Source organism: Phacochoerus africanus, chromosome 2, assembly GCF_016906955.1.
Source record: "Phacochoerus africanus isolate WHEZ1 chromosome 2, ROS_Pafr_v1, whole genome shotgun sequence".
Taxonomy (NCBI): domain Eukaryota; kingdom Metazoa; phylum Chordata; class Mammalia; order Artiodactyla; family Suidae; genus Phacochoerus; species Phacochoerus africanus.
In genome coordinates, this window is record NC_062545.1 from 218,862,555 (window position 1) to 218,874,193 (window position 11,639).

The window sequence follows — 11,639 nt, forward strand, 5'->3', positions numbered from 1 at the left end:
TATTTTCTCTTTAAAATTATTTGTAGCTCTGTAATTGCTAAACTAGTATCACCTAAGCTTGTGAAATCATCACAGTGGGAAGTCATAATCAAGAACATTTTGATTTCAAATTGTCCTATAAAGCAATATAAAAAGTAACAGAGATAGCAAAATTATTATTATAGAAAGGTCTGAAATTCTTTTAAAATAGGATAAAGAATTTATTTTATTTTATTTTATTTTCCCACTGTACAGCAAGGGGATCAAGTTATCCTTACATATATACATTACAATTACATTTTTTTCCCCACCCTTTGTTCTGTTGCAACATGAATATCTAGACAAAGTTCTCAATGCTACTAAGCAGGATCTCCTTGTAAATCTATTCTAAGTTGTGTCTGATAAGCCCAAGCTCCCGATCCCTCCCACTCCCTCCCTCTCCCATCAGGCAGCCACAAGTCTTTTCTCCAAGTCCATGATTTTCTTTTCTGAGGAAATGAATTTTATATTTATGATTTGGGTTAAAGACTTTACAGAAACTTACTGTACAAGGTCTCTTTATGTTTAGTAGTATCACTATCTGGGGAAGTGAAAAATGAATGTACACAGCTAAATAATGTTATTGTTGGTAGATTAATAATTAAATTATCCCTTAATGGCTATTGAAAAAAATTTGGTGATATAATTTATTAATTAATTTGAAATTTAGAGTGTATTTGGGCCTAGACCTATGACCTTAAACACAATTTTATAAAGAATGGGATAATTAGTACGGTTTTTTTTTTTCTTTCTTTTTAGGGCTGTACCCACTGCATATGGAAGTTCCAGGTCCAATTGGAGCTGCAGTTGCCAGCCTACACCACAGCCAGAGCAAGCCAGATGCAAGCCAAGTCTGCAACCTACACCATAGCTTGAGCAATGCTGGAGCCTTAACCCACTGAACAAAGCCCAGGGATCGAGCCCAGGTCCTTGTGGATACTAGTCGTGTTCATTACCACTGAGCCATGATGGGAACTCCAGATAATTGGTAGTTTTAATTGATAACATTTCAGTTCAATGATGTCCTTCATCGTTCTGCTCATGGAGAGGGAAGGTCTGCACTGATTTTTTTTTTCAACTATAGGCTTAAAGTTTATTGCAAATATGTAGCCTTGTTGATTTTCATAATTTATCTATGATACATGGAGGTGACTGCCTCTAATAGGGAATAGAGAATTAGAATATAAGCTATGTTTATATCATTTTTAAAAATAAAGTTTAGAATAGTTTTAGGCTTATAGATAAGTCATATAGTGTTACCTTATAACACTCTTCTTATACTCTATGGTTAATATCTTACATTACCATGGTACATTTGTTACAAATAAGAAACTAACATTGCTACATTACTCTTAAATAACCTGCATATTTTAAGTTCATTATTTTTTGCCTAATGTCCTTTTTCTGCCAAGAATCCCATTCAGAATGCCACATTATATTTAGTCTTGTCTTTAATTTCCTTTGGCCTGTGACAGTCTTTCAGACTTTGCTTGTTTTTGATGACCTTGACCACTTTGAGGAGTACTGGTCAGGTATTTTGTAAAATGTCCCTCAATTTGGGTTTGTCTAATGGTTAGAGTGAGGTTATGGGGTTTTGAGTGGAAGATCATAGAGATGAAGTGCCCTTCTCACCACATTACATCAAGGGCACATGCTGTCAACATGTCTTATCACCAGTGATGTTAACTGTGCTTAGATGTTGCCAGTTTTCTCCATTGTACTGTTACTTTCCTCTCCCTCTCCCTCTCCCTGCCTTTTCATACCCTATCCCTTATTAGAAGCAAGTAAAGAAGTGAACCCCACCATCAAGGGGTGGGAATTACTTGAAGTGGTCTGGGAAGTATTTATACAAATGATTTGGAATTCTGTACAGGATACCTATCTGCTCCATTTATGGACTCACAGATATTTATTTTATACTTTGGATTGTAATCCAATACTCTGTATATTTTGCTTTTCAAATTGTTCCAATTTTAGCCATTGAGAGCTCTTTTAGGTTGGCTCCTGTATCTCTTGGACATAACCCATAATTTTTGTTTGTTTGTTTTAGCATTTCTTTGCTTTCTGGTACTACAAGATGCTCTAGGCTCATTTTGTATACTTCCTGTCCCAGTCTTAGGTCAGCCATTTCTCCAAGGAGCCCTATTTCTTTACATTGGAGAGTAATATTAGAAATGAAACTGTGGATGCGGGTGTCCTCAGTGCTATAGGTTGTCATAGGTTCTATGACCACTAGTAGACATAGCTAGGAAATATATGTACTTACACTAACCCATCTATCATGCCTATCTGTGATTTTAATTTTGTTCATCTGTGTGGAAAGTAACATAATGTCTTTTCTATCAAAGGAAATCTTGGTTACTCCATTTTGCCCCGGTTTCGCCTTCCTGTGACCCCTTACCCCTCCCCTTTCCCTCTTCTCCCAGTAGCAATTTGTTTCAAATTAGCCAACCGGGAAGAATGTGCGCCCTGACCTGACCAATGGGAAGGGGACAGGTAAATCACCTATGTTAAGAGTAAATAGCCGCGTGCACTTTTTGGAGTACCTGCGCCCTTCTGCAGAAGTAAAGAGCCTTGTCGAGATCTCCCTGTGTTCATGTGTCTCATTTTCCGACACTGACAATCTGAGCCATGTCTCCAACATCTGTATTTATAGTAAGCTGATGTCATTGACTCTAATACTCTCTGGTCAGTCTAGTCTTTTCCCCTTGCACTTCGGTGACTTCCCTCTTTAGTATGAAACCTGGCTCCCACGTCTGCCATCAATTTGTTCTTCTCCAAGTATATATGTTTGGAGTTGTTAACCTGTACTCTGTGAGAAACTCTGTTAACAACTAGAGTATTTAGTGTTTATGTACAGTTTCCTTTTGTCTTCAGCCTCATAGTTTCTAGTCAAAATACTATTTTTCAAAATTAGGTCAGTTCCTTTTCCAACAGCCACTTCAGAGATGTTATAGCATACATTTATAATACAACTAGATTGTTGTCACAGTCCATGTTCCATTCTGTGGATCCCCTGATCTTTTGGCTGATTTGTAAAATGTATATAACAAAGGTTCACTCTTTGTGCTATGAAGTTTTAGGGGTTTTGACAAGTTCAGAGTGCCATGAATCCTCCATGAAAGTACTGTACAGATTAGTTGTATCATCCTTATCATTCTTAAAAATCCCCCCTGTTCATAATCTTTTGAGAGTTCCCAGAGGATCAGTTTTCACACTGATATTTCAGCTTGATCTTTGGTGACAAAAACAAAAATAAGCCAAAAACAAACATAAAAATGAACAAAACCTAGGTTGTGAGTTCTTTCATCTCAGGCAGTGGTTCTTAATCCTGGCTGCACAGTATAATCACCTGTCAACCTTTAAAAAGTACAGATGACTGGTCCTACCTTCGGATCCTGGTTTAATTGGTCTGGGGTGTGGGCCTGGGCACTGGGCTCTGAAAAGCTCCCTGAATGCTCACAATATGTAGTCAAGCTTCCCATTTTTGGCACGTATGTATCTTGATTAGATCCAGCTGTCCTTTTTTTCATTGTGCCTGTGGCATGAAGAATTTTCCAGATCAGGGATCAAACCCACACCACAGCAGTAACCAGAGCCACAGCAGTGACAATGCCGGATCCTTAACCTGCTGAGGCACCATGGAACTCCCCAGCTGTTTTTTGATAAATGGTTTATTGCTACATCTATATAATTGGGGGATAGGTATTATGAACATCAGAATAAGTAACATGGCAAGGAAGAATTTCACATGCTCAATAATCATGTATGCAAAAACACTGTATTTTACTCTGTTACCAAACTCAAAATCAACTTCAATTTCTACCAGTGAGGGCAAATTTAATTTTGACAAGTCAAAGTGACTCTATTACTTCTAGTTTAAAACTCACTTCTTTAAGGATAAATAGTTGAATTCAGCTTGGTCCCCTCCCCTTCTTCTGTCCATTTTTTCCTGGACAAATCTAGGTTTGGGTCCAGGTGATTTCAGGTGGCATGGACATTAGGGAAGGTACATCTGATTATCTGATTGGAGGAGCTTTTCTGTAGTTGTTTTCTGTTTGACCTGTTTGAGCAATGCCAGGTGATTTGCTCGGAGGGTGTCTGACCATAATCCTCATAGTCATCACCTCTGTGCTCTAGGGTGCTCCTGATCCTCTGAAATCCAGCTGCCTTCCCTGCCCAGTCCTTGGCTTACAGTCTCTACCCAAATGTCTGTTATGAGGTTCCTGGGCCCTAAGCTTTGGTGACTCCCTCATAAACCACATGCTTTCAATTATCAGCTACCTTCTGTGACCCTCTCCAGGGTGACACAAGAACCATGTAGACTTTATCTATACTCTTGGCAGCTGAAGGAGACTGGGGTGGCCTCTCCCAGGCCTTCTATAAGCCTAGATCTTCCCTGCAACCACTTCTTCTCTACTCCAGATGCCCCTTCCAATAATCTTAACAAGAGGCATGACTGAAGTACCCTCTGTCTGGGGATTCTCAAACTCCAAATCCATCACATTCTCTGGGGTTTCAACCACAAACAGGGGCCAAGAAACCAAACCCCATCTTTATATTAAAATCTTTTAGTCCCTTCCCACAAGAGAAAGAAGACATGGAGCGAAAAGAGAGTCACTTTACTACTCCTTCCTCTCACCCTGTGGTTTATATGCATGCTATCCTCTAGGCTTTGCTAATGATACATAGTGCCAAGATTTGATAATTTAAAAAGAAAACAACTATTCTCTCTCAAGAATCCAACTCTTTCAAAATAATGGGCTTGGGCTCTCAGACTGTTGCTTCTTCTATGTATTTTCTAAAAATCCATTCAGAAATTCAGTCTCCTGTATCTGCTGGGATGCATCTACTTTCTGTTCTAAGGCACTGGCTAAAGTGGTGAAGGACTTTAGGCAATAATAAAAATGTGGCAAAGAAAAATCTCTATTGATGTCTCAAAATAATACCTCTCTACCATCATATTATAGACCTAATACTTCAAGTGAATTTCAGTGTGGAGTTGGATGGATTTGGAAGGCGAAATGATTTCAGTACAAGTGGTAATAAAGGACAATAAGGTGTTTCTGTATTTAAAGGCACAACAATCTTTTATCACCTTTCATATAATAAGCTGAACGTATATTTTAGGCTTGGATAAAAGCTCCAGACTACATGCATTCAATCTATTCCATTTATATTTCCGATTTTATTGCCAAGGTGATAGTTGGCTCAGCTGTCCAGAGGGACAAAAAGGTGATAGTTGGCTCAGCTGTCCAGAGGGTCAAAGTTGTTTGAGATTTAAAAAAGAAAAAAGATGAATCAAAGAAAGGAAATCCACTGGAAACGCAGATTATTAATTCTGTGCTCAAATTCAAAAGATGAGTAACCAAACTGTCTTTTGTTTGACCCTCAGCTGGAAAGGCAGCTCATCATGCAGAATGAAATGAGAGAAAGACAAATGGCTATGCAGATTGCTTGGTCTCGGGAATTCCTCAAATATTTTGGAACGTTTTTTGGCATTGCAGGTGTTGCTTTAACAGCTGGGTATGTTTGCTATGTACTTCACAATTTTCTTTTACTTCTTTTTGTCTTTGCCATTATCATATTATTAAGTTTGCCAAGATAGAACTTTAATCTAAATAGTATACATAAATGTAAACAAAGTAACTTTAATCTAAATAGTATACATAAATGTAAACAAAGTAACCCTTACAGCTTAGACGTTGGCAGTAACTCTGTAAAACCAAGATAGTAATAGTTAATTCTGCCTTTAGTTTCTTGGATTTTCTCCATTTTATTAGTAAGAGAAAGGACTGAGTAAACTCCAAGATAGAAGGGGGCCTCTACAAATTCATCTCCACAATCCTAAGAGGGTAGATATCAATACTTAAATATTTTAAAAATAAGTAATCTGAGCCTCAATATCAAATAAAGATGAATGAATCATAGATCCTACCTGAAAACCACAGAATCCGCTGAGAGGTTATGGGTAGGGAAATCTATTTCCATGAAGGACTTAAATGAATTAAATAACTTCTTAAATGGAGGATATTCTTCCAAAAAGCATGTATATTTTTTTTCATTGAGTACGGACATATGGATTTACAGGTTATTTCCTGATATTCATTCTTTTTTGTTCTTGAATCAGAGCAATAAAAAGGAAAAAGCCAGCCTTCCTCCTCCCTATCATTCCATTAGGCTTTGTCTTTACCTACCAGTATGACTTGGGCTATGGAACCCTGCTACAAAGAATGAAAGGTAAGTCTCTGAAAAAGCAATCTCAATTTCTGATTCATTTTCTGGTTCAAGGATCCACTCCTTACAACCCCTTGGCTTAGGAAAATTCTGACAAGATTCTCCCTCAGCTTCCAATGACCAACAACACAGTGCTGTGCTGGAGCTGGCTCATACCAGCTCACCAGAACTGACTGTCAAATTATATAAACTTACAATTAAATAAATTACAAAAAATGTTAAACTATGTTTAAAAAATGATAATAAATATGCAGAACTTATAAGTTTCTAATTATTTTACTCTTATCTGTACTTTTACATTTTATACATCTATTCTTATAAGTTATGTTTATCTATTATATCTGTAATGGTAGAAAAGCAGGAGTTCCTGTCATGGCGCAGTGGTTAACAAATCCGACTAGGAACCATGAAGTTGTGGGTTCAATCCCTGGCCTCGCTCAGTGGGTTAAGGATCTGGCATTGCCGTGAGCTGTGGTGTAGGTTGCAGACACGGCTCAGATCCCATGTTGATGTGGCTCTGGCGTAGGATGGCATCTATAGCTCTGATTAGACCCCTAGCCTGGGAATCTCCATATGCCATGGGAAGCAGCCCTAGAAAAGGCAAAAAGACAAAAAAAAAAAAGGAAAGAAAAGAAAAGCAAGTACCATATACAGATACAGATACAACCCTGACCCTGAGTGTCATTCTGTTGGTATGTCAGCTTGAATTTAGTCATGGTGGGAGCATTTACATCATGGAAACCTGAAAATGCCAAGTCAAGGCTTGACTAACCACTATGCTAATTAAGATCAGGGGTTGACAAACTGTGGTCTGCAGGCTAGCCATACAGACATGCCCATTCATTTTTGCTCTTCCATTTCCATGACAGAGACAAGTCACTGCAACAAATGTATTAGGCTCCAAAAGCCTGAAATATTTATTGTCTGTCCTTTTGGGAAAGTTTGCCAACCCATGATCTAGACTTAAGAAAATGATGAAGAAAATGTTAACAATGTAGATGTGTCTATAGCTGTTCCATTGTCAGTAGTGCTATATGGAATATATGGCAAAGTACATTGTACATTTTATTATTATTTATAAATTGTGTGCTACATATATTTCATGTAAGTAAAATTTACAATAAACATATGTACATAATAAACTTACATACACTTTTTTGTTTGTTTTGGAAAGCTGGTTGTTACTCACCAGTACTGCACTGTTCTCACTGACCTCTGGCTCTTACTGCCCTAGAAAATAGCAGTGCTGCCACAGAAGCCATTCCTGTCCCAGAAAGATAGAATTTCCCATTATTCTAGGATATCCATGTCATCCAAATTACCACCACCACACCTCTCATACTTCCCTACTCCCCAAGCCTTCAACCCAGAGCACAGTGGTGACAGTGCTTTCCCAAGGCTCCATTTTTGCCATCTTGTTTTATCCTGAGCTGTAGGCCCATCACTGGCCCTGAGGCTCTGTGGGGACTGGTTTGGTATGGGAAAGGAGAGGGTACAGACTCCTCTGCAGGTATTGGGAATAGGGAGTAGGACACTGCATTCCCAGGCTGAGGGGGATGGAGGGATTATATGTTCTTAAAAATTCTCATTTGAAAATGGTAGTAAGGGGGGAGGGAGTGGGATGGAGTTTGGGGTTAGTAGATGCAAACTATTATATTTAGAAAGGATAAACATCAAGGTTCTACTGTCTATCACAGGGAATTATGTCCAGTCTCCTAGGAGAGACCATGATGGAAAATAATATTTAAAAAAGTATATACATGTATTACTAAGTAATTTTGCTATACTGCAGAAATTGGCACAACATTGCAAATAACTATACTTTAATTAAAAAAAGAAAATGGAAATACATTTTCCACATAGAAATTATGTTAAAATGTCCTTTGGAGTCAGAATTATTGTTACCATAGTTCAGCTATATTGTGAGCTAAACAGTTTTTTTGTTGATGGCTTGTAAATTGATTTATAGCATTATTACTGTAGGAAGATGTATTCTGAGTTCTAAAATATTGATCTACAAATTAACTTTTGTAGTAAAATTCCATCTTAAGCTGGAAACTAACTGTACACACTGATTTACTAATGTTAAAACTCATTTCAGTAACCTGCTCAGTTTCATGTTACTCATCTGCTTAAGAATTCATTAGTCTGAGCTCAACTATGTCTCATTGTTTATAGGGACATTAGAATTCTCAGTGCCTCATAAAAATTAATAGTTGGTATTTAGAAATCTCAACCCTATTACACAGCATTCACTTGAACATATTACTAATGGAAAACAAATTTATTTTCTAGGACTATTTTGATTGTATATTCAGCAAGTAATTTTATTACAGGTCCATCAGAGTCTACAGAATATAAAATTTGACTTCCAATGCTTGTTGTAGAAATTTCTTGTTTTAAAAAAACTGAGAATCCACCAGGAAACTTACCATATTAAAAAGTTTAGGTTATAACATTTAGCCCTGTTAACTAGTAATGACCCCCAAGATATATAATTCCTGTTTAATTGAATTTATTATCAGCCATTCTGTAAACACATACTAAGAATTTGCCATATGGAAGGCACTCTCACATGGAAATATCTAGTCTGTCATCAATAGCCTGCCCAATTACATGCAATTTTATAATTATTTTTACTTACTATTTAAGACTAAAAAAAAAAGTTTGCAGTTAACTGAAATGCTGTGATAATTTGTAGATTGTAGCCTGCCCTGTTGGGTCTGGAGTATAAATTAATTGTGTGCTAAAAGAGGAGTACTTAAAGAAAACAATTGCCTTTATTCCCAAGGAAAGTTTATGGAATGTCAACAACATACATTATAATTTTTCAAAATTTAACTAATTGGTCTTCAATAATAAAAGCTGGCATATGTCACTGGGACTAAGAAATTAGTAGCTATCATTTGAAAGAGGAATTTTTTATAAATATGTGTATATGTGTGTATGGATGTATATACAGACTAAAGAATATTTAATATTATTTTGGATACTTATAAATATTTTCAAGGCAAAGATTTGCTTTCCTGAAAAATTAGGTTTTTTAGTAAATTTTATTTTCTCTCATGTCACATATGATATAATAACTGGCAATAGGAAGAACTATATGTGATTTTTTTCCCCCCGTCTTTTTAGGGCCACATCTGTGACATATGGAGCTTCCCAGGCTAGGGGTCTAATCGGAGCTACAGCTGCCAGACTATGCCAGAGCCACAGCAATGCAGGATCCGAGCCCCATCTGCGACCTACACCACAACTCACAGCAACACTGGATCCAAAACCCACTAAGCGAGGCCAGGAATGGAACCTGCAACCTCATGGTTCCTAGTTGGATTCGTTTCTGCTGCGCCACGTCAGGAACTCCTATACGTGATTTCTATACCCTAAACCCATCCCGATACAACTAATACTTATCACCTTGATTTTACTTCACAGAAAAAAAAATTACTTGGTAGTCTTTCTCTTCTATATTTTAAAATGCTATTTTCTGTCAAATAGAGTCTCTGGCATCTGATTTATCTCTCTAGGAATCTTCAGAATTCATTACTGTGTTTCAGTGACAGGAGAAGTGACAGGTGGTTACTTCTCCTGTGGACAGTGGCTGAAATATTTAATTGTGAGATCTGGTGGCATGCCTCCACACAGTGTTATAGCATGTCACTGGAACACAGTAAGTAGACCACTGCACAAAATACTTATGACCTCTTTGTCACCTTACACATTTCTGTATTTATTTAAGGTGAAGCTGAGAACATACTGGAAACAGAAACGAGTAAGTTGCAGCTGCCAAAAGGAATGATCACTTTTGAAGGTCTTGAAAAAGCAAGAAGGGAACAGAGTAAATTCTTCATAGATAAATGAAATCATGTTTACCCAGAACTTCTCAAAACACAGAATTGTTGACTTGAATCATGGCCTTTACAATTTTTAAATACTTGAGGTTTTGATATAATGGATTTTATTTTAAAATAATAAAATGCAAGATGAGTTTTGTTAAACTATTTTAAAATAAAATTTGTAACATTCAACACAAAATCATGGAAGTACTATAAATAACTTTCAGATTTCCTATATATGTGTGTATATTACAAATATCTAAATGTAAAATTAATAAACTACATTGTTGTGAATTCCTGGAAGCAAAAGTCTTGCTGTTCTCATTTCTCTGTCACACACACTTTTCCCATCACATTAGTCTCCCATATATACTCCTTTTATTTGGATTTGTCAATTGTATCCTGTCTACATATGATGGAAGACAACTAATATTAATGATTGTACTTATTATGGCCAGGCACTGATTGTTTTTGCACATACTTTTGTAATCATCCCAATAATCCCATGAAGCAGGCATCATTCTATAGATGTGGAAACTGAGGCGTAGAGAGATTTAATTACTTGCCTAAGATCCTGGACAGAACATAGACAGAACTCAACATGAACCTAGGTGATTTGGCTCCAATGTCTACATTCTAAAAGGTCTTTAAAAAGTCATGCCTTAATATATTCTTGACATGCAAAGACTGCTGTGAAACACAAAAGATAAAAACATTCAAATAATGACTCACTATAGAGTTTCTAGAGAGGTGGGAAGGAGGGGAATGTTGATTAGGATGCCCACCTTTTTATTCCCACTCAACAGGAAATCTATACTCATAAAATTATCCTAGTTACATACATTCCTATAGTTGCAAGTCCTACATATAATACACTAACTCCAAATATGTTTATTAATACCTACTATATGTCAGGCACTGTTGTAGGCACTAGGGCTACCTGAGTGAATGAGTAGACCAGGTTGCTAGGCAGAGAAGTATGTTCTAGTGAGGAGTGGGAGATCTGGGGAGAGAACAAATAAACATGAAGATAAGTTCATTTCTGATGGTGACGGTTGCAAAGAGGATGATAAAAGGATGATCAGAAGAATGTTGGGCGAAGTTACTTTAGATGTGGGACAGCAGGGACTGGCTCTCTCAGAGGTGATATTTGAGCTGGGACTGAATGATGAATGAATCAGTCTTGTGAAGAGCAGGTAGGGGGACAGAGATGGCATATTTAGGCAAAGGGAAGAGCCAGAGGAAAATCTCTGAGTCTTGGGATGGACAGAGAATAGAAAGAAGGCTGGGGAGAATAGTAGAAGATGAAATCTGAAGTGGAGAAACAAGTATGAATACAATGGCTGCTACTCTCTAGCATAGCAAGATATAGTTTTGATACCATTATAGTTGTAAAGAACTTGAGCCAGGCCTTAAAAGATGCATACTCAATGAAGATAAAGAGGTGAAGAATAAGGGCATCTTGGGCAGAAGATTAATTAAGGGCAGTCCATGCATTTGAGGCCCAGGGATCTGCTGCTGGTTGTTCAGTTTGTCTGAATCAAGAGT

At 37.2% G+C, this 11,639-nt stretch overlaps 1 protein-coding gene across 2 annotated transcripts in view; it reads left to right on the top strand.

Moving 5' to 3' along the window:
• PLGRKT (plasminogen receptor with a C-terminal lysine) overlaps positions 1 to 10,394 on the top strand; it is a 45,459-nt gene extending 35,065 nt beyond the window's left edge. For both annotated transcript variants that reach the window (XM_047767683.1, XM_047767681.1), the window contains exons 3-5: positions 5,414 to 5,544; positions 6,149 to 6,258; positions 9,995 to 10,394. In XM_047767683.1, the coding sequence (XP_047623639.1) occupies positions 5,414 to 5,544; positions 6,149 to 6,258; positions 9,995 to 10,116 (363 nt within the window). In that variant the 3' untranslated portion in view covers positions 10,117 to 10,394. The remainder of the gene's footprint in view (positions 1 to 5,413; positions 5,545 to 6,148; positions 6,259 to 9,994) is intronic.
• Positions 10,395 to 11,639: the final 1,245 nt, after the last annotated feature.